Source organism: Heloderma suspectum, chromosome 4, assembly GCF_057233095.1.
Source record: "Heloderma suspectum isolate Gila_16-S chromosome 4, 16-S_ref, whole genome shotgun sequence".
NCBI lineage: Eukaryota > Metazoa > Chordata > Lepidosauria > Squamata > Helodermatidae > Heloderma > Heloderma suspectum.
The window spans coordinates 143,798,897-143,822,151 of record NC_139461.1 but is presented as its reverse complement, the minus strand read 5'-3'; the positions used below and the strand labels follow the sequence as shown (position 1 = coordinate 143,822,151).

The 23,255-nt window shown below is 41.8% G+C and overlaps 2 protein-coding genes across 2 annotated transcripts in view; one reads left to right on the top strand and one right to left on the bottom strand.

Annotated features, from left to right (window-relative positions):
- The window catches only part of CRNKL1 (crooked neck pre-mRNA splicing factor 1), a 32,902-nt gene extending 22,490 nt beyond the window's left edge, over positions 1-10,412 (bottom strand). Inside the window, exons 1-6 of the mRNA XM_084850743.1 lie at positions 10,341-10,412; positions 5,958-6,110; positions 4,718-4,809; positions 4,253-4,411; positions 3,665-3,831; positions 926-1,104 (exon numbers count right to left, since the gene is read on the bottom strand). Coding sequence (XP_084706869.1) covers positions 926-1,104; positions 3,665-3,831; positions 4,253-4,411; positions 4,718-4,809; positions 5,958-6,110; positions 10,341-10,388 — 798 coding nt within the window. The 5' untranslated portion in view covers positions 10,389-10,412. The remainder of the gene's footprint in view (positions 1-925; positions 1,105-3,664; positions 3,832-4,252; positions 4,412-4,717; positions 4,810-5,957; positions 6,111-10,340) is intronic.
- Positions 10,413-10,448: 36 nt separating this feature from the next.
- CFAP61 (cilia and flagella associated protein 61) overlaps positions 10,449-23,255 on the top strand; it is a 212,286-nt gene continuing 199,479 nt past the window's right edge. The window contains exons 1-6 of the mRNA XM_084850737.1: positions 10,449-10,616; positions 13,643-13,808; positions 13,907-14,057; positions 17,063-17,139; positions 19,085-19,152; positions 20,463-20,589. Coding sequence (XP_084706863.1) covers positions 13,651-13,808; positions 13,907-14,057; positions 17,063-17,139; positions 19,085-19,152; positions 20,463-20,589 — 581 coding nt within the window. The 5' untranslated portion in view covers positions 10,449-10,616; positions 13,643-13,650. The remainder of the gene's footprint in view (positions 10,617-13,642; positions 13,809-13,906; positions 14,058-17,062; positions 17,140-19,084; positions 19,153-20,462; positions 20,590-23,255) is intronic.

The following is a 23,255-nucleotide window of genomic DNA, read 5'->3' as shown; positions in this document are numbered from 1 at the left end:
AGGGGGCAGATGCTGGGAAAGACCTCTGGCTTGAGAATCTGAAGAGTAAACAGTACTAGGCTAAATGAAGGAGTGGCCCCATATAATGCCAGCCCTGTTTGCACATAGCGGCATTAGCTATCAGCCCAGCCCTGTAACCAGATTCTATTTTTGCTAAAATATTTTCAGCACACATTTTTTACACGTGCAGGCGGCCTGACATAACCTTTCTTTCTCATTGTGTTCTAGTTGCCAAAAACTGGGTAAACAAACAAATAGGCATAGGCTTAGGCAATTTGTTTGGAAGTACGTTTCATTGAAATCAAGTGGTCTGATTTCTAATATATGTATGTTCAAGACAGGGCTGTTACTCAAAACACTGAGGTCAAATACTATAACCTGAACCATAAGTAGAATGTAAGGTGGAGGACCTGGCTTAACACTGATTAAACAGGATTAATTCCAAGTATTATGGATTAATTCTTTGGTCAAAAGCACCCTTAAATTCTACAGAGGGCAAAGCAAGGAAATCCTGTTAGTTTGCTAATGTCAAAGTTTTTATCTTTGTTTCTTGCCCTGAGGTACTGGGAGGGTAGGGAAAGAAAAAAGTATCTCTTTCTCATATATGAAGATGCTTAGATTTTATTAACTTCATTGTTAAAAAATGTGCACAACAGACAGAAATGGTGAAATTTAATATACACATAGTTTCAGTAACTACAAGAGTCCGAATAGGAGAGATTTTTACCTTTCCCCTGCGAAAGTCAGGACATCAGATCTACCCTATGACAGCTAACACACCGCTACAGAGCAAGATGGGATGGAACGTTTGGCTAAGGGAATCCCAACCAGCCACGGACAAGGAAATGAAGGTTTGCAGTAGCAGCCAGGAACATATCTTTGCTTACAAAATGCAAGTTATATTTACTAGCAGACAAAATGTTACCTCTTTCTGGTTCTCTTCAAATTTGGCAAAAGCAACATATAGGAATTCATTCATATGTTCTTCTCCAAAGAATTCTACTGCTCTCTCAAAGACTTTCCTCGCATGTACAAAATAACTATGCTTTTCTTCAAAACGGGCATATTTGATCCAGTTCTTAACATCAGGATGCACAATGACAAGTGGAAGATGTTAAGGAATTCCAAATACAAAGCATCTAATTTCAGTATCTACCTTTTAAGAAAAACATGCAACTAATACATTACATAAAAATAGTAAAAGGACTGTACACCAAGGAGATAAAGACGTAGAGAAGTAACATTTTTCATAGGAAAACGTAATGTTTCTTTTTAAAACCCAACCTGGATTGAGCTGGTAGCACTGCAGAGGCACCTACAGTCAGAGCCAGAAATATTGGAACAAGGATAACTGTTTTAGCAGTTGGCCTCTGTACACCACCACATTGAAATTGAAAGGAAACACACCCAGATGGGAGCGGTCAGGACTTCCAGCTGTAATTCAAGGGGTTTGACAAAAGTGGGGCACTAACAATTCTGGAAGGACAGCCAGTGGCATGCACACACACCCATCGTTGGTGGCTCATAAGTAATGGAATGAAGGGCTGACAAGCAGCTGCATGGCCAGGTGTGGCCTGTTTCCTGGGTACCCCGTGACCAATCAAGCAGATGAAAGGCCTGGACTGGTTCTGAGTGTTACATTTGCATTTGGTAGCTGTTCACTGCAACTCCCAGCATGAGGTCCAAAAAGGTGTCCATGCGAGTGAAGGAGGCCATCATTAGGCTGAGGAAACAAAATAAACCCATCAGAGAGATAGCAAAACGAGTGGGAGTGGCCAACAGAACAGTTTGGAACATCCTGAAGAAGAAGGAATTAACTGGCAAGCTCAGCAACAGCAAAAGGCCTGGAAGACCACGGAAGACAACTAAAGTAGATGACCACAGAATTCTGCTCATGGTGAAGAGGAACCCTTTCACAACATCTAGCCAGGTCAAGAATGCTCTTGAGGAGGTAGGCATGTCATTGTCAACATCTACAATCAAGAGACAGCTTTATGAATGTAAATACAGAGGCTTCACAACAAGGTGCAAACCACTGGTAACACTCAAGAACAGACAGGCCAGATTAGCCTTTGCCAGCAAACACCTAAAAAAGCCTGCCCAGTTCTGGAATAAGATTCTTTGGACTGATGAAACCAAGATTAACTTGTAACAGAATGATGGGAAGAGAAAAGTATGGAGAAGGAACAGCTCATGATCCAAAGCATACCACATCATCTGTCAAACATGGTGGAGGCAGTGTTATGGCATGGGCATGTATGGCTGCCAATGGAACCGGGTCACTGGTGTTTATTGATGACCTGACTGCTGATAAAAGCAGCAGGATGAATTCTGAAGTGTCTAGGGCTATACTTTCTGCTCAGATTCAGCTGAATGCTGCCAAACTGATAGGACGCCGCTTCATCTTGCAGATGAATAATGACCCAAAACATACAGCAAAAGCTACCCAAGAGTTTCTCCAGGCAAAGAAGTGGGATGTTCTTCAACGGCCAAGTCAGTCGCCTGATCTCAACCCAATAGAGCATGCTTTTCACTTCCTGAAGACAAGAATGAAGGCAGAAAGACCCACAAACAAGCAGCAGCTAAAGGCAGCTGCAGTAAAGGCCTGCAAAGCATCTCGAGGGAGGAAACTCAGCATTTGGTCATGTCCATGGGTTCCAGACTTCAGGCAGTCATCGACTGCAAAGGATTTTCATCCAGGCATTAAAGGCAACCCTTAAGTTTGAAATGATGTTGGTTTGTTCCATTACTTATGAGCCACCGATGGGGGTGTCTGTATGCCACTGGCTGTACTTCCTGAATGGGTCGTGCCCCACTTTTGTCAAAGCCCTTGAATTACAGCTGAAAGTCCTGACTTCGCTCCCATCTGGGTGTGTTTCCTTTCAACTTCAATGCAGTGGTGTACAGAGGCCAACTGCCAAAACAGTTATCCTTGTTCCAATATTTCTGGCCCTGACTGTACATCCTAGGTACATTTTTCTCACCCTCCTCCGCAATGCAGCTTTGTGCAAGTGGAGCCTGATGTGGGAAGGAAATCCACACAGAGGAGCCTGCTTCTATGCATGGATTACACTTTCTATCAATGTATCATTCATTACAGTATGCATTTAACAAATGACTTTTGTTTAAGAAGGTCTCTATTATGTTACTCCCATCCCAACAACAAGATAAAAAGCGGGTTTTTCAAAATGAAGGTAGAACTGGTGAAAACCCTGCAATCGCCGAGCATATTTGACAGACTAAACCATGTGTAGGCTGATCCCATGAAGAGTCAAGGTACACATAACTCTGCATGGAATCAAGCTGTTGGAATGCCATTTTTTGCTCCTAAACTTTAGTAGCAGACAAAAGATAACACATAGGACCTAGTTCTCTCTGAAGTTCTACACCTGGGTCTGGCCTGTACCATTTCAGACTGCAAATGAGGACTCACATGATTGAATACTTCTTATGTTAAAAGCAATATTGTTCAACAGAAAATTAGACTTCAGAGAGACAGCTAAGGTAGAACTTTTCTTCCTGACATCCAATTTTGTTTTCAGCAGATAAGCAGTTTTTTGAAAAGATGCTGCTTTCAAGCAATAACCAAAGGCAAAATGTGAACCAAAAATGCAAAACAGGACCCAAACATTAGGCTGAAACAGAAGCATCCTTAAAAGGATATATCTCTCATAAATGGAGCGTGCTCGGTCCACCTCCTTGTACCGCAGCTCAAAGTTAATATAGGAATGCCAGGATTGTTCCTCTGGCTGCCATTCCATCCAGCGCTCAAACACCTGGCGGGCCCCAGCTACATTTCCCAACATCTCTTCCATGTAAGTATATTTGTACCTTAAAAAAAAACAAAAAACAATGTATGGAAGATTAATGCTGTCATCCGGGCTAATACATAACACATTTTTTGTAGCAAACAAAAATCACTCTTCACATGTTAATGTATGTCCTAGTATTTTATTGTAAGATCACATGGGTGCTTGGATCAGGAGTGTTTGCACATGTGGTGTCTAGCACACAGGGTCCAGTTTCCCATTTTGGATCCTGGCAATTTCCCAGTGCAAGCAGATCAAGTGCTGTGCAAGACACAGCCACCTCCTTTTTTCAGCAATCTGCAGAACAACCCACACACTTTTCCAATAATGTGATTTTAAAAAAACACTGATAACTTTTAGGAGCTCAGGAATAGCGGCTTAGCCACCCATGAAATGCTCTGCTTTACTGATACTAGGAAAATGACAAAACATGCCTAGCTTACCAGAACTGGTTGACCCTTGGTAAAGTAGTGATAGCGCGATCCCAGATATTTCGTGCATGATTAACTTGGCGGTTCTTCATTTCCATTTCGGCATATTTCAGCCAAAGGGTGACATTTCGGTAGTCCACATCTAGAGCACGTTCGTAGATGGAACGAGCCCTGAAAGCAAAACATTATTGAAATTAATGCATGTGCAATTCAAATCATGAGGAACTGGGCACTGTTATTCATTCAGCTGATGGTGCTTGAAGAATATCTCTCAAAGACAAAGACTTATCTAAATCTTGTACAAATATCAAAACCTTAATTAATTGAAAAACGTTATTGATTATATGAATGCAGTTCACCCAGTGATTGTTTACTCTTATTGGTTTATATGTTTATCATCCAATAATATGTACTGTATCCATTTTATAAGAAAAGCAATAAAATTATTCAAAAAGAAGAGTATCTCTCAACAATTACCTTTGTATTTCTTTGAGACTTTCCTCCCATTGTGCGTACTTGATCCAGTTACTGATAACTGTCCGATTTTTTCTTATGTTGTCCTCAAAGGTCTACGGAGAAACTTAAAACTTTACTTTTAAGAAGTAAGAAGAGTGATTCTACTATATAACGAAAAGGAGATCCATATAGAATCTGCCAGCCTATATTCAGTGAGCATTTCTCATGGGGAAGTAGTCAAACAAGACACCAATACATACCAATGGCACAGTGCAGGAACAGTTTCATCATATTATGTGCTAATGGCTACCTAATAGAGTTGGAAGGGAACTTAGCAATCATCTAGTCCAAGGGCAGGGAACTTAGCAATCATCTAGTCCAGGGGCAGGGAACTTAGCAATCATCTAGTCCAGGGGCGGGCAACTTTGGGAGGTCCGGGTGCCATTTTCACCCCCTACACCCCCACATGCCCCAAAGCTCCCCGCAGGTGCCCAAAATGGGGTGGGGGAATAAAAAATAAATTAAAACAGAATGGTATCCATACCTGCTATGGAGTGCCCAAAGAGTCAAAATTAGCTTGCAAACAAGGTAATTTTTACCCTTTGGGCACTTTGTAGTAGCTATGGATGCCATTTCATTTGATTTCTTTTTACATTTTGGGGGAGTCCCCCCAAATTTTTGGGGTGGCAAGAGGTTCACTGGGGGATTGTAGGGGCTGCATGTGGCCCGTGGGCCACATGCTGCCCACCCTTGATCTAGTGCAGTCTCCTGCTCAATGAAGAAACCAAATCCAGCATCCCTGCCAGATGGCTGTCCAGCCTTAGCTTAAATACTTCCAGTGAAGGGGAACCCACTATGTCCCAAGGCAGTCTATTCCACTGCCAAACTGTCTTAGAGAATACCACTTCCTTATCTACCATTATGTTCCCCAAGAAATCCAAAGAGTATCAACCGCACGTGTCAACCGCACACAAAAAGGTTTCCTTAGTGCCTAGCAGAAATCTAAAAGAGTTATTGCACATATGTAGAACTCCTTTCCTCTGGATGATTTCAAAAGCCCCAGGGAGAGACCTTTTAGGAAGTGAGATATCACCTGGGTAGCATTTGGAAACAAGACCTAAACAAGTGAAGGAGAGGTGTGAGTTTTTCTTAGCTTATTGTATGTTTTAACAAGTTACATATCCTGAGCCTCTGGGATACAAACTCAAAGAAATACTAAATATTTAGCATTAGTTGAGTATGTCGTTTACTGTGTGCTTACTTTTCTTTTTCGAAGTTTGTAATCATTTAACTCTTCTTCATCTGTGATCTTCTGTTGAGGGGGTGGGGGAAGAAGCTCAAGTTCTCTTTCCTTCGCTTCTCTTAAGAGTTGCTCTGCTGTGATCTGTACTTCTGCTGGGGCTTTGTTTTTCACCTGGGGAGGGAAGAGGAAGCAATGGGTTTTTAGAATAATATATTTTAAAAATCTCACTCCAGATTAACTGTACAAAACTGTAAGTCAAACAGGTAATATGGCGCTTGGAAATTAGTTGGTTGATAATATGAAATGTTTATTTAATTTATTTATTTACAACATTTATATAACACCCCACATCTAAACAGATTCCAGAGCAGTGGACAACAGAAGATAAAATGTTGGTAAGATTGACACTATATATACAAAAGAACTCACTTCTCAATTTCAGCAAATACTACACAAGAAGTATTACTTGATTTTACAGGAAATAAATGTTTATGCTGAAAACAGTGATCCAGTTAAGGATGGATTTATGCAAACTTACTTTCGAAAAATGATGGCAACAAACACTAATAAGTAAATGAGATTTTAAGCATTCATACAGGGTTGCCTGTAATCATACCACTGCTACATCTACACTATAAACTTATACTGGCTTTATGCCCATTAATTGTCATGGCCTTTCCCAAAGAATCCTAGAAATTATGAGGATGCTGACAATTGTTAGCATAACCCTTGCTCTCACAGAAGTATAGTTTCCAGGGTTTCCAGAGAAGAGGGAGTAGTATCAAACAATTGATACCTGTAGCACAGATATGTCCACCAAGTACAGAACTGATTTGTCTAGCAAACCTACACTCAGGCTCTGGTTCAGCCTATTAGTCAGGGAATATAATGTATGAAAAATGCGTATCATGGCAAAATTAGTGATCAGTCAGTATATATGGATGGTGTCATCTGATTCATAAATCACTATAGCTGAATAATATCCATTGTATCACTCCCTCATGTGTGGCCCATTGCTATGGTGATGTAATCAAAATGGCTACCATTGCAAACAAACACATCTTGATATCTACTGACCCAATTTTCATTGCAAGCTTTCCCTGGAAAAGTATTTACACAAAACATCCTTTTTATTTGTTATTAATTTTAAAATGAAAGAAGAAAAGAAAAAACCTAACACATAGACCATTTTTGGCAGTATTGTTATTTTTGACTTCTATGCAAGAAATATATAGGACACCTGCTCTTGCTTGCTTCCTTACTTTTTCCACAAATAGATTTAATAAATTTGACAAACACTTCCAGAAATCTTGTTTTCTATATGAAAACATGTGGGAAGGAACAAGTGTAATCCTATGGGTAGCACGATACTGCAACACATATTTCCAAGATGTATAAATTTATCTATAAATCTTGGTTGTGAAAAGTAGAGACGTGTGCACAAAGTCATTTCAAAGAAAATCCAAGACCTGAAAGCTAGGTTTCAGTCATGTGGTGTATATGACACTATGACAAATTTTGGGCATAACAGAACAGTGCAATCACAGGACAAACAGAACAATTTGCCTTAAGAAAAAGAAACAAAGTATTCTACCAGAACAAGAGTTAACCCTTTGCTGACTGCTCTCCTGCACTGCAGACTGAGAATTTTCTTTCTTTACTTCTTAGTAACTATATTTGTTAGTCAGACATTTGTGTTAATAGTTATATCAAGCAATCTACATGATCCCCCCCCCAATCCAGATAGTAATAGGGAGAAATGAAGATATTACTTGAAGTGAACAGTTTTTGTTCATGTCACTTAACATTTCCAGCTCTGAAGTTGCAACTTATAAGTTTTATGATGATTTATATTTTGGGAGCTAAAAAGTTTTTTTATAGACAAAAGTCTGTACATGTTTTTGCTACCATGAGTTATTTCTCATAAGAATCAATATTCCAATGAATAACAGTAAACTTTGCATGAATGATAAATCATGGTGCGGTGATCACTTGGACAGATAGAATTAATCTATCTGCTTCAGGGCAGGAGTTGAGACTGCCACGGTCGCCTTGGTGGATAATTTTGCCTGGGAATTGATAGGGGGAGTGCATCCTTGTTGATTATTTTGGATCTCTCAACAGCTTTCGATACCACTGACCATGGTATCCTTCTGGATCGCCTGAGGGAGTTGGGGGTTGAGGGCACTGCTCTACAGTGGTTCCGCTCCTTTCTCTAAGGACAGCTCCAGATGGTGTCGCTTGGGGATAATTGTTCCTCAAAAAAGGAACTATTACGTGGAGTCCCTCAGGGCTCCATTCTATCCCCGATGCTGTTCAATATCTACATGAAACTGCTGGGAGAGATCATCAGGAGGTTTGGGGCTGAGTGTTATCAGTACGCTGACGACACCCAAATCTATTTCGCCTCAACGTCTTTATCCAAGGAAGGTATGACTCCTCTGAATGACTGCCTGAAGTCAGTAATGGGCTGGATGAGAGAGAACAAGCTAAAATTGAATCCAGGCAAGACAGAGGTGCTCATCGTGAAGGGTCCTAATTCAGATATTGAGGTATGTAAACCAGTTCTGGATGGGGTTGCATTCCCCCTGTGGAGGCAATGGTGAGAAGTGTCCTATGCCCATTCCTGGAACACGTGGACCTGGTAACGGTGATGCACGTGCTGGTAACCTCTAGGCTTGATTTCTGCAATGTGCTGTACTTGGGGCTGCCTGTATATTTAGTTCGGAAACTTCAACTGGTACAACACATGGCAGCCTGGTTGGTCTCTGGGACATCCTGTGGAGACCATATTACACCGGTTTTAAAATCTTTACGCTGGCTTCCAATTTGTTTCCGAGCAAAATATAAAGTGCTGGTTCTTACCTTTAAGACCTTACATGGTCTGGGCCCAAGGTACCTTAGGGAGCGCCTTCTCCCCTACCTCCCAGTCCGCCACCTAAGGTCCTCTGAGCTCTCTGCTGAGGCTGCCTAACGTGAGACTGGCAGCCACACGCAAGAGGACCTCTTCCTTTGCCACCCCTCAGTTGTGGAATGACCTGCCGGTTGAAATGCGCCTGCTGACCTCTTTGAAGGTTTTAAAGCAGGAATTAAAAACTGTTATTCCAGCAGGCCTTCCCTTTTTAGAACTCTGGTTACCTTTTGCAGACTTTTGTATATTGTTTTATTGTTAGATTTTTAAAACAAATTGTTTTTAGTTCAAAGTTGTTTTTAGTTACATGTTGTCTGCCCGTATGTTTTATGCAAATGGTTTTTAAACTTTGTTTATTGTATTTTAATGTTTTAATTTTTGTAAACCACCCAGAGAGCTTCGGCTATGTGGCAGTATAGAAATATAATAAATAAATAATCAGTATGTCCTGTGCCAATATAGTGCAATCTAGATAGCCACTGACTGCATGTGCTTTGACACAATGCTATATGGAAGCTTTCCCTCTGTGTTTAGTAACTGCAACAGGGGTATGCAACTGGATGACCTCAACTTCCACAATCCTTCACCATTGGCCATGCTGGCTGGGGCTGATAGGAGTTGTAGTCCAAAACATCTAGAGGGCACCAGGTTGCCTACCCCTGAAGTAGAATGCAAGAGAGGGGATGAGACTAGATACTCATAATTTTCATTGGTTACAATTAAAACCCTTATTGTCCTACTTGTTTTGCTGAGATGATGAATAGTTGGAACTTCCTAAAATTTGCTACGTAAAAAAGATGGCAGCCATGTCCCCAATAAGCAGGGAAGCCAAACTTTTATTACAGTTTTCCCTTACAGGCATGATGACGGGATGCAAAGGAGGACAGGGCTCCTGTTCCTTTCAACAGTTCTGAAAGTCAGGGAATTTAAGCAAGCGCAGCTTTTCTCAATTCTTTCACAGCAAGTTGCACAAATTCTTTCTTCTCTTGCCAACTATTCTAGCCCGACCTTATGCATGTTTCCTGGGAAGCAAGTCCCACTGGGGCTTCTTCCAAATCGAGCGTGCTTCGGATGTAAGCCCAATCCTATGCATGTTTACCTAGAAGCAAGGTCTAATCCTAAACATGTTTATTTCCGGAGCAAGCCCCGTTGCACTCAGCGGTGCTCAATTCCGAAGGAACATGCGGCAGGATCCTGTGCCACGGGAACACGGGCTACCCCGTCTTCCTCCGCATCGAGCCCCCCGCCGGCCTTCAGGCATCTTCCTCCTGCCGCCCACCAGCGGGGCTCCGGACAGACTCATGGCCCCACCTCTCCCGCGCATTCTTTCCATACCGCTCGAGCTCCCCACCGCCCCCATTCCGACATACGCTCCCCGGTCAGCAGTACAGCCCCACTGAGGCCAGCGAGTCTCAGTTCCACCACATCCCCCCCCCCATTCAGAATTGCGCTCCTGCCCCCCGCGACTGCCTCACGCGTGCCTTCCCCACCTTTGCCACTTTCGGTATCCGCTGCTTCCCGGCCGCCGTAGACGCCATCTTCCCACTCGTTCCGAGCCAGTCAGCTAAGCTCCACCTCCTCAGCGTGATCTTTAACCTCCCAGCATGCAGCGCGGCGGCGTCGGTCGGCCTCCTCGTCGCTATAGCAACAGCCAAGAGCCGCAGTCTTAGAACCGCGGGGTTCAGCAAGCGGACCGGAGTCGCGGATTTCCCAGCGGAGGTCAAGTTACTGGCGCCCGGGGTCGAAGGGCGGCCTCGCCTGAGCAGGTGAGTGCTGCACGATCCGTTGAAGTTTTCCGGGCTGACTCCCTCCAGCATCGCTCCCTGGTAGTTTCAGAAATGCCCAAGACCCCTGATGGGCGGTAGATACAGATCGAAGGAAGTGCTTGTTCACATAGTGCGTATTCGTTTATGGAATTTATTGCTGCAAGAGGTTGTTTGTTTCTTGCATCCACTCAGGGCAGGCAGCATAACCAGGGCTTCCCAGGTGGGCTGTCATCCAGACGCCGAGCAGACTTAGCTTCAGCCTTATGCATGCTCAGACCATCCCCTGGCTAGGTCTAGGATGTGGAGATAACCACTGGCTTAGATGGCTTTAAAAGGTCTATCAGTGGCTATTAGCCACATCTCCACCCCAACCACATACGCAGGAAGCCAGTGTAGTACTATGGTTAAGCGTGGGCTATGATAATCTGTACAGTCCCTATTGAAATCTCATACCAACTTTTTGGTGGGGCTTAGATGAGCCTTTGTGGGTGCTTCCAGATGAAACTTTTATGGTACCACTGCCCTGCCTCATTTACGGAAGTTTACAGGGGGCCCAGACATAATCATCTTCTACTTGTGACCCTCCGGTGTTTTCTTACCGCTTCTTGCATCTTTTTCCTTAACACAGACAATCTGATAAGGAGAAAAAGATGGAACCGCTGCATGATGCCTTCTGATTGCTAGTGTTAGGAGCCCTCTGTCTGGAGGCAGCCTAAATACTTCAGCCTCAGTTTCATCCCCATTTGACGTGGTAGAGACCTGTAATATAATGGATAGTACCATGTCAGACTGTAGGTGAGAGAATCACATTTTGATTAAGTGAAGAAATAACATTCTACAACTCTGAAATTCCCTACATGTAGTAAACTAGCACAACTGGGAGAAAGATTCTACTCCAGGCTTCTCTGTGCTGTGCTAGTTTTCTACTTGCACATTTTGTTTTTACTTAGAAGAGCATAAAAAATGTGATCTCCCTGCAATCTGAAGTGGTACAGTCTATTCTACTATCGCCTTAGAGCTCTACAACCTCATTCTGCTTTGTGAATAGATCCTGACTAACTAGGTCTCACTAACCTTTTAGAGTTCTTTGAGAGTATCAACAAGCATGTGTATAGGGATGATCTGGTAGACACTGTTTACTTGGATTTCCAAAAGGCTTTTGACAAAATTCCTCACCAAAGAAACTCCTAAACTAATTGAGCATGTAGGATGCACATTGGGGGGGGGACACCCCAATTTCATATATACGCTGATGGGGTCTGAGCTGGCAGTGACTGACCAACACAGGAATCTTGGGGTTGTGCTGTCAGCCCAATGTGTGGCTACTGTGAAAAAGGCAAATGTCATGTTGGGATCATTAAAGAATCAAAACTAAAACTGCCAGTATCATAATGTTCTGAGACAAATCTGTGACACAAGCACACTTGGAATACTGTGTACAGTTCTGATCACCTCAAAGTGGTTATTGTAGAGTTGGAAAAAATGCAGAAAAGGGCAACCAGGTGGAGCAAGTCCCTTTGAGGAAAGGTTACAATGTTTGGGGATGTTTAGCTTACAAAAAGCTGAGTAAGGGAGCACATCATAGAGGTGTATAAGATTATGCATGGTGCACAGAAAGTGGATAGGGAGAAGTTTTTTCTCCCGTTTTCATAATACTGGAACCCATGGCCATCCAATGAAACTAAATAATAGAAGATTCAGGACAGACAAAAGGAAGTACTTCTTCATACAATGCATATTTGAACTATGGAATTTGCTACCACAAGAGGTTGTGATGGCCATCAACTTCGATGGCATTAAAAAGGGATTAGACAAATTCATGGAGGGTAAGGCTATCAATGTCTACTAGTCATGATATATTACTTCCAGCATCAGAAACAGAATGCCTCTTTATATCAGTTGCTGGGGGAACGTTAGTGGGAGGGAGCTATTGCACTCATGTCTTGCTTGTGGGGTTCCCATATTGGCATCTGGTTTGCCACTGTGGGAATAGAATGCTGGACTAGATAGGCCTTTGGTCTGATATAGCGTGGCTCACTTATTTGTTATAAGTATTTGTTATTGTTCTTGAAGTCCATTTTGCACATTACACAGCAATTCTAAAATTCATCGTTATACTGGTTTAGTCTGCAGGTTGAAGGTGACCATATCTTTTAATATTGTCCATAGTAAGATGTTTCTTGCATGCAATAAACAAGCACATCAGAGAGTTAAAATTTAATTCAGTCCTCTCCCTGATGGGCAACTTTACAATGCTCAGGGAACTTTTTATGAAAATGAGTATTCAGCTTGACCTCCCCCTTGCAGACTGGTAAGATTGCACTGTTGGTATATACTGACATGTGTACTTCCTTTGATACTTAGCAGCTGATTCTACAGTAGTTAATAAATCCCTTATCTATGACTAAATATACTCAGGTCATGTCTGTTTTGCATACTAAAGCTGCAGTCTGGCCCACAGTTTACTTGCGAGAATGCCCCATTGAACACAGTAGGGTGTTCTCCCACATAAACATGCATAGGATTGGACTGCACAGCTAGTTTAACAATCATCTCTAGAGTTCTATGACTAGAACTCTCATGACAGCTGAAACAAGATCAATCTATGTTGTACTATGGATCTACTTTCTGAAAACAAGAGGCAGACCAATTATAGAAATTCATCAACATACAATGTGTACTTAATTCAGAAAGTTAAAGTATAAGTTACACATCACCTGCTTCTATCTAACCAAATAAGCTTCAGTATGCAAGCTTAGCTGAGCTTAGCATATTTGGAAGTAAGTGTAATTCAAATCAATCTGGCTTATTTCCAGGTAAACATGTTTAGGATCAGGCTGTCAGAAATACTACACTTTTAAAATAATGTTTCTACAAAATTCATTTTTATTATTATTCTAAGTAATGCCACTTATTCTAAGTGATGCCTTCGACTTACAGTAATTCATTTATTTGAATATATATATATATATATATATATATGGAGAGAGAGAGAGAGATGGTGATACACACTCTTTTTTCTGCAGTGTATATAATGTCTTCGCTATCACAGGCAAAAGCATCATCTACACCACCGTCTTCTGTCCTGTTCAGTGCCAGAAGAACAGAATCTCATGATATTCCTGACATTGTTAGTCACATGAAATATGATACAGAAAGATTGTTTGGCAGGATTAATGTCATCTACCTTTTGTAAGTAACACCATTGTAACCATTATAGTACATCTAAAATCACCCTGGAATTTCCTTTTATTCATTTCATGAATGAAACCTAAGCATTTGTTTTACAGAGAAAAAGCCAATCTTGCAGTGACTTTAACTAATCAGAAGAATGTTAATGTTGCCAATGCTGTATTTCTGGACTATCCGAACTGGGATATTGTTGATCAGGCACACTGGGAAACTTACTTAGAACAAAACTACATTCAGAACATGTGTACAGTAAGTAGGAAGCATTTGTTTCTTTGAAAATTTGAATCATAAGGTTTTTCAATATTGTGTGTGTTCACTGGAGGGTATAATTATGAGGACAGCTTATATTTTGTAAAAATGAATTGCCCTCTGGAGTACATTAATTTTAATTGTCTTGTACAAGAAGATGAATGTGGGAAAGTATTTTACCCTCTGTGTGCGTTTTGTTTCAGTTTCATTAATTTCATACCTCTGTCTTATGGAATACATTCTTGAATGCTGTTGGCTTTGGTTCATAAGAAAGTGCCTGTACTCTGAAATCTGACTTGAAGATAGCTGAAAATAAACTCTGTCATGGCCTTAGGCCAAATAGGAAAAACCTGCAAAATGGCAGGGGTTAAAAAGAGATTTCTTTTGTACCACATCTCAATCCCTGTCTGCTTATTAGACTCATTGCATCAAAACTAGCCATGCTCTGACTGTTAAGAATTCTGAAGGCTCCATGAGACAGGCAGAGAAAGATGGAGGGATTCAAAGAGAAGCTTTCTCTGTGCATTGTTTATCTCTCTTTTAGCAGCTGCTTATCCATTCTTCAGCAAAGGGGTGAAGAACCTCAGGCTCAGAGGCCAAATTTAGTTTTCCTGGGGTCCCAATCTAGCCCTCAGGGTTCCCAAGGTGGTAACACGCTTTCCCCCAACATACTACCTGTTTGGTGGTTTCCCAGCTTTTGCGCATGCTCTCAACTCTCTGGGCAGAAGCATATGCGCCTCCTAACAAATAATTAGATTGACACAATGTACAGATGTAATATTTTCAGGGTGATGTCTTCCTTACAGTTGCAGTGGCTCCAGTCTTCCCAGTCCTGCTTCACATGTAATGAAGAAGAGGAAGGTTCTTGCTTCTGGGAAATAGCCCTGTTGCTAAAGGAGAAAACCTGTTCAGTCTCTTGTAAAAAAAAAAAGAGCAAGAGGACATGATAGCGTTTGTTTGTTTGTTTGTTTGTTTGTATTTCTTACCTGCTTTTCTACCAAGTTGTTCAAAGCAGTATACAATACACAACAAAATGCTTAAAGACTTTTATCATAAAATAAAATAACTTCAAAAAGGACAGTAAAATATAATATAGCTAAAACCTTTAATATAACTAAAAGAAAAGAGCAGCAGTACAAACCAGTCCATTCAAAAAAATTTCCTCCACAAGATTTTCACTTGTGAATGAATGCTGGTCAGAGAAGAAGCTAACTACATTTATCTTGGAAGCACATTCTGCAAGGTGGGTACCACAGTAGAGAAGACCCTTCTCCTTAGCCTCACAGGTCTTGGACTGGCTAAGCTGAATAGTTTGTAGAGGCTGGAGAGAGAGAGTGCCCTCTTCCTCTGTGGATGCAAGTGGGCTTTAAGTCCCCTCCCCCTTTTTAAAGAACCACAAAGATGTTGTGTGCCTGTCTGTTCACCTTCTACCTTACACACAAAAAAGCAAACAGTTGCAAAACTGCTCTGGGTTTGAGGAGCAGGGCAGATAAGTGTGTCTCCAGTGAAATTATCGACGCAGACATCCATGGAATCTGAGGAAGGAGGTTTACCTAGATTCAGCTTGAAATTTGCCAAAAACCTGAAAAACCAATCTGACCACAGTTTGCAGCTGGTCAGAATAAAAATGTACATCTGAATCATGGCGGTAGTGGTTCCTCCTTGCCACTCAAACTATTATGACTGCGTACAACCTCAATGTATTCATAACTATGTGCTCAGATAGTCTGAAGGTTTATTAGCATTTGAAAAACATTCCAGACATATGACAAATTGTGAATACACTCAGTCCATTTGTATTGTTGTTTCTTTATTTTTTGTTCCATAGTCTTAAGATTCTATTGCTCCATGAAGCTAAATGTTTTAGTGCAATAAGGACTAGTTGTTGCAGCACCATGCCTAATCTGTCTACCTGCCTGTCTCAATAAAAAGAGAACCGTTCATTACATGAGGTTTAAATTTAAGAATATATCACTAATGACTCTGAACAAATAGGTGAAACATTTTTTATATGGCAGAATTAGATACTTTGGTGACAGACCAGATGTTCAGTTTGCCTCCAATGTGTAGGGAGAAGGGATGGATGGGTACTTAACTTTTTCCATGAACCCCCTCCCTTCAGCTACTTTTTCCCACATGGGTAGAAGATCTTCTCCTGGAACCATGCTGGGGAAAACTGGGCTGTGGGAGCAGATTGTAGAAGGAAGCAGTGATGAGGCCTTAATCATTAAGGCAGGGGTGGGCAACTTGTGACTCTCCAGATGTTTTGGCCTACAAGTCTTCCTTGAATTTGATTAATCTGGAGGGCTACAAGTTGCCTACCCCTGCACTAATGGAAGGATTAAGCTTCCACCTGCAGCTTCTCTTCTGAAAATGTCTGCCATTGCTTTGCTCATAACAGACAGATGCAGGATTGAGACTCTTATATGTATTATCAAAGTCTAGTTCCACCTTAACCATAGCCCTATCCCGTACCTCTTTTGGGTATGAGCTACCCCCAAGACTGCACAGTATGCCATTGTATAGCCTCTCAGGAGTTCTGTGACTGCATTGGTACTTCTGTGGAAAAATAGTCTGTGGCTTTTCAATTTCCGCATAGCCCAGGTAATACACATGCCTGATCCTGATTCTTTAGAACAGGCATGGGCAGAAGGTAGCTCTCCAGCATGGCCAGTGGTCAGGAATGGTGGGAGATGAAGTCAAAAACCTCTGGAGATCTACTTTCTGTTCACCCCTGCTTTAGAATGTAATTTTCCTTAGGGCACCATCCTATGCATGTTTAGACAGGAAAAATGGCTGACTGGAGAATGCTGGGAGTTGTAGGACTGTTTTCTCTCTAAGCATGCATAGAATTGTGCCCTTAATAAGTTAATTCTATGGAAACCTGATAGATTACTGTTTTGCAAAGTTTTGTGCACAGTTTTTACAAGTTCATGCGTAAGTTTTTATATTACGATTTTATTTCATTAAATTGTATTTAATTTGTTTGTATCATTTATTCACAGCCTTTAAATACACTCTTTATGCATCTGTTTGTGACAACGGCTGAATATGCAGTTGAATGTTGCCATGAAATTATGAAGTAAGTTGATATGTTATAGTAGAGACAGATATATTAGGATTTTAAGGTTAAAAATCAGAATAGTTAACATGTGCTTGGTATGCAATCAAGTGCATGTCTACTCAGAAGTGTTCAGTGCAGCTTAGTCCCAGAAAAGTATGTATAGGATTGTTGCCTAAATCCCTTTCAAGCTAGTGGTATATAAGCATGTACAGCTAGTCATTGGTTAGCAGCCAACACATTTTTCAGTCCACATTTTGAAGTTTTGCTGTTGAGCCTTGGTTAGACAACTGCTTCACTGTGGTTTCTGCGCTCACAAGCACATATGTATAGACAGGTGGAGGGAGCGATCCTATGGCCGCAAGACAGTGGCTAGATGGCCATAGGATATCTTGTTTTCCAGGAACTGACCTCGGAGCCCACGCTCCGGGGTCGGTTCCCAGAGAACTTACCTCCCCCCACTTACGCGCTGCCTCAGAGGCAGGCGTGGAACAGTCCCGTCTTCCGAGCTTGCAAGAGGAGCACGGAGCAGCTGGAAAGGGGCATGGCTGGTGACGTTCTGGGGTGGGGAGATCGTAACTGCCTGTATGACATATCCTATGTATTATACAGCAGCCTCCTTCCCCGCTCCATCCTCCAACGGCTAGACAGCCGCAATCGGCTGTCTAGCCAAAAATGCAGGGCAGGAGGAGCGCAGAGGTAACGATCCCCTCCGTGCTTCACCTGCCCTGCATTGGATAGGTGGTTGCCTATCTGAATAGGATTGCGCCCTAAAAGAGCTATGTGAATTAGCCATTGGTTCCAAGTACATATGCAAAGTTTGAGGTGTTAGGTAATATAACCAAAGATTGATCCACACATTGTGGTTTGTGTGTATGTGTTTCAAATCAGAATGATTCTCTTCACCAAGTGATTTGAATGTTGCATGTGGTACTTAATAATTTAAGCAGATTCACTGTGTTTGCTGCAATGTAAATTAGCAAGAAATAGACAGTGTGGCTTGAACAAAACCCAAAATGGAAAGTTGGAATCAAGTCAAAGCTGAACTGTTACAAATGTCCTTTCCTAACAAAACGATGACTTCTCCAAATAAAGAACAAAATCAGTCTAATAACTTGTGCTGGGTCCTCTTTGGAAATATTTATCAGTGTGAAAATATAGAAATATTTCATATACAGATACTGTGCTCCATCACATGCAGCAATTTGAAGCAGCCCAACATAAATACAGTAAATTACATTCGTTGTTAACTCTTGCAATTTCACATCTAGTATGCACACATATGGATTTATTGAGATTAAGGACATACCTGACAATACTGCCCCTTTTTTAGTAGGCTGTGTGGCAATTTCCTATGGGATTTACCTTTTCAATAAAACTCATTGATCCATTCAGGTGACCTTGACCTGAAACCAGGATAGGATAAGTAGGATGTATATCAGGAATGGGAATCCTCTGGCCCGCAGGCCAATTTGGCCCACCAGGCCAGCCATACAGTCTGTGAGGCCTTGGGTGAGGCCCCTCCATGAAGCCCCCTCCCCTCAGAAGGGAGGGGACAAGAGAGCGACTGAGCAGTGGATCCAATCCCTTCTGTCCTTCATCACCTCCTGACAGAGGAGCAAAGGGGACTCACCTGGCTCAGGTTTTCTCCTCCCTTGTATTCACCACACAGGGAAGCTTTTAGCAGGCTTCACTCTGATTGGGCTTTCCCTAGCTGGGATAAGCCCAGGTTGAGCCAATGAGGTCAGGGGGTAGGGGGTGGGGTCCCGGCCCCTGACGTCATCCAGCCCAAGGAGGAGTCCGGAGGGTGGAGATCCAGCCCCCAACCCCTAAAGAGTTCCCCAGTCCTGATGAATGTAATATTTCTTCTGCTTCCTATTGGTCATCTACCAGTTTAACAACAACCCAGTAGATTTTTCAAGAATGGAAAACAGCAACTTATATAACTTTTTTTTTTTTAATTCAGGACTGTCTTTAAAACTGTACCAGAGCTGCATTTCATACTTCTCTTCATTCCCTCTCAAGAGGACTTAGGTAAGGATTTGATTGATTTCTTTGTGGTTTTTAAAATGTTTCAGTTGAATGGGCTGGTGCTGTTGTTCCTCCTTCAGGAATTGTGGGCCAAGCAGAGACTTGTGCCTAGATATCTAAGGGACAAGCTATATGCTGCACAATTCTTTCTCCCCACAAGTATTTTTTAAAGACAAAAAGCATCCATGGGAGGCTTCAGGGTTGAGGGTTAATTAGCAGGGATAGGGGTGGGCGTAGGTAGGACTGTTTAACACACTCCCTACCAGCTATTTGTCTGGTAAGAAAACCTTCCCCCAGCCTTTTTACCCAAGAAAAGATATGTGTACTCACACATTCTTTTTCCTTTAAAAAAATGGGTAAAAGAAACACACAGCTACAGTTAATTTGTCATTTGGTCTTAAAGCCACATAAGTGGGGATAGAGCCAAGCGTTATTATTCTTTTTGCTTGCCATTTAATCTCCCTAAAAGTCCTGTGATACCTTTTTTAATTCCAGAAATTGCCAATGCAAACTTGCATATGGGCTTCTCCAGCATATTCTGGGATGTGGTACAAGAGGTTCTCAGCAAACCTGTGTCCCAGTGACTGAGAGGCCTCTTGATCATGGCACCAGAGCAAGCAGATCTGGACGTCCCCAGAGGGCCAGACTGCCTCCTGGAACACCTCCCAGGGCTGGAGTATGTCAGGAGGCAGACTCATTCCTCCTGATGCCCCCTGCCAACTCACAGCCCTGCCTCTGATGTCATCTGCCTCCCTTTCCTTTCTCCAGTTGGGGAAGATGAGGAAGGAAAGGAGTGGACTCAGCTGGCTCTTCAAGGCACTGCCTGAGTCCCAAGGCAGTTTCATTGCCCTGTCCCCCATCTTCTCCAACTGGGGAAGGGAAGGGAGGAGGACAGCCAACAGTGCTGTAGGCTCAAGGGACGCTCCTCGAGGCTGCAGCAATGTCCTTCACCCACACCATCTCCCTTCTCATCTGTGGCCTCTGTGAGCCAAATCCAGGTGTCCATGGGCTGGGGGTTCCCCATCCCTGCTCAGTTTTGAGCTTGGATTATGTTCAAATGTTACCTGCTTTTGTTGGCTTTCATCTTATAATGAGTTCAAATGAAGATGGTAGATGGTAATATACTAACATGAATCATCCAGCCTTTCTTGGTTGCTAACTATTTAATATCACTCTTTAATCAAAATATTCAACTGACAGCAAGATTTGCACTAGAAACCAAAAGTACTTTTTACTGAAGCCTATTGAGCCATGGCTGAAGAGATTCAGTGCAAAGTGTGTATTATTCTCAGTATACGTTTTGCTGCCTTCAGGTATAGACTTAGCAACTGCTTTTGTGCCCATGAAGAGTGCACGAGGTTCAGCTTTGAATATGGAGTGCAGGCTGTATGTGTCACACAGGCACCAGTATTGCCCCCAACTTCATGTCCGCCATGCCAGGTAACAGTTATACCTCTTCTGTGAGTTTAGTGATAACTAATTCTCCAGCTTCATTTGTGGTCTTCAATATTTTTCATTCATTCTCCACATTATACAAACATATATTTTATTCCTTTCCAAGTTGCATTTTTGTATTGTTTGCCTTTGTCAAGAATCAGTTGGCTTGTTTATCTATTAAATTATTATTATTCATGAAGTATTCATGAAATAATATTTAATCACTGCCTAACTGGAATATTATTTTGTACGGTATAAAGGAACTGAGGATATTTTAGAGTTCTCATTCTCGTGCAATATCTAAAAACTTTAAACTTCCTGTGCCTCTGGTTTACTGAGGATTACTATCTCAGTTCTCACTGAGATAGTAATCCTGTATCTGGGCTCTGTCACTTCAGACCTTAGGTGGAGGCTCACATGTTTGAATGCGCCAATAAAAATAATTCTACAGAGAAAACTAGTTGTCAGGGAAAGTGTCTCCCTGTTGTGCTGGCATTCTAGATTTTTTGTATGGAGGAGCAGTCAGTCGTGTGCAGTTTGAAGTGGCACAGCCCAGATGTCAGTTTACCTCCTATATGGCAGACTGTTAGGCCTCTGTTAACTGAAGGTGGATGTGGCATGTGTTCTTTCATATCACCGCCTATTCCAAACATTTATTTTTAAAAAACACTATGTTTATAAAGAAAATGCCTTTAATTGTATTAAATTCAGTGTAGGCTTTACAGGCTGTTTTCTAGCAGGTTTCTGAAATACTTAATTTATTGAATTACATCGTTTTCAAATACTGGCAAGCAGTAATGAATTGGGAGTAACAAAATGAAGGAAGCACAATTACTATTTGACCACTAGAGGTCATCATAAGCCTTGTAACATAGATCTTGTGGTATTATTAGGGATGTACAAGAATTCTGTTTATGTTTGCAAATCATGCAGATCTGTCCGATTCGCAATCCTGCATGCAAGCTAGAGCGTCTTTTTCATGAAAACCTCACAATTTCCTGAACTTGCATTCACATTCAAAAAATGTGCCGTTTAAAAATCATTTTTTTCCAAAAATGTGCATTTTCACTCTATGCAGGAAAAGTGTGCTCTTTAAAAAAATGCACATTTGGATGCATTTTTTAAAAAATGCACAGTTTTCCCATTCAAAATGCATACTTTCCCCATTTGAATGAAACAAAAACAGTGCAACTGAGCATGGGAGAGGAGGCGAGCTGAGTTTCAAGGTGCTGTTCGGAGACCCTTGGCAACTGCAAAAATAGCTTCTTCTCCCATCGCTGGCTATTATATATACTGTGGTAAGATGCTGTGAAGTTGTGGGTTGTTAAATTGTGGCTTGTAAATCCAAAAGACCGAGGATACAAATTTTCTCCCCATTCCCCACCAGGGCCAGTATAGGCTATGTCAAATCTTTACAGATCAAATGGTGTGATTGTATGATTATATGCGTATAAATTAAGATTAATCAATCTGATCCTAACCTAACTTTAAGGATATACTGGTATATGCAGTTTTCACTTGGCAAGGTTTCTGTCCAAAAATTCTGCACTGTAGGGCGTTTTTAAATGGAGGAGGGGTGCCCGCTTTTGAAACCACAGACAAAGCAGCTAGTAAGCTATAAATCAATCCTGGCAAGTGGAACATACACATTTGGTCATGCTGTCCATTCAAGAGCATAATCTAGCCATTTTAGTTTATTCATGGTGCAAAATGTATGTAAATATCTTGTACGTGCACGTATAGTACATGCAGGGCTGCATTCAGATGGACTATAGGAGCCCTCTGGATTGATTTCTTTGAACTTGTATAGTAGTTTATGTGGCTAACACAGTCATGTCATTTCAAATGTTTGTGCATGTGCACATGTGGATGTCAAAAAAATCTACAAATTATCTGTATAAATTTGATACGGCCAATACTCTGTGGTGGGGTGAGATTTGTGTCCCAGGTTCTTGGACTGTATAGCCCTATAGGACAGAGTAAAATGAGTACAGGGGATGGGGCCACACACACCAGCCCCACCCTTTCAGTCTCTGCCCTCCCCGTATTGAATAGGGAGATCTGCAGGGGGCTGCTAGTTGCATTAAGTGAATGCATTTAGAGGTCTAGTGCAGAGCTTCCCATTCAACACGGGGAGGTGAGAAACTGAGGTGGTAGAGCCAATATGTGTGAGGGTGGGGTTGGGGGATTGGCATGTGCATCACTGTCTCTTGTACTTGTGTTAGTGTACCACACCTGAATAGGGCTAATGCCTATTTATAGCACCTGAAAATAAAAGGGCATGTTGGTTGGCAGAAATGAAGTAAAAAATACTCAGTTTTCTTACCCTACTGATAGAAATGTCTTTAAAATTAGAGGAAAATGATAAGAAATGAATGGCCAGAAGTACATTTCCAAGCACAACATTAACATGGTGCCCGAAAACACTCTTTGACTTTTGGTCTGTGTTGTTAACCCACATTCAGTTTAATTAAAGTACAATCTAATTGCATGTCGGTTTGATGGGTGGAGTTGTGAGTGGGTATACATGGGGAAGATGTATTTCCTTCCTTCTCATGCTATTGCCTTTCCTTCCTTTTCTGTGCTCTCTCTGTGCTTCATTTATTTCTCATTGATCTTTTACTTTTCAATCTAGAAATGCTCAACCAAAGTAATGCAAGAGCATCCCT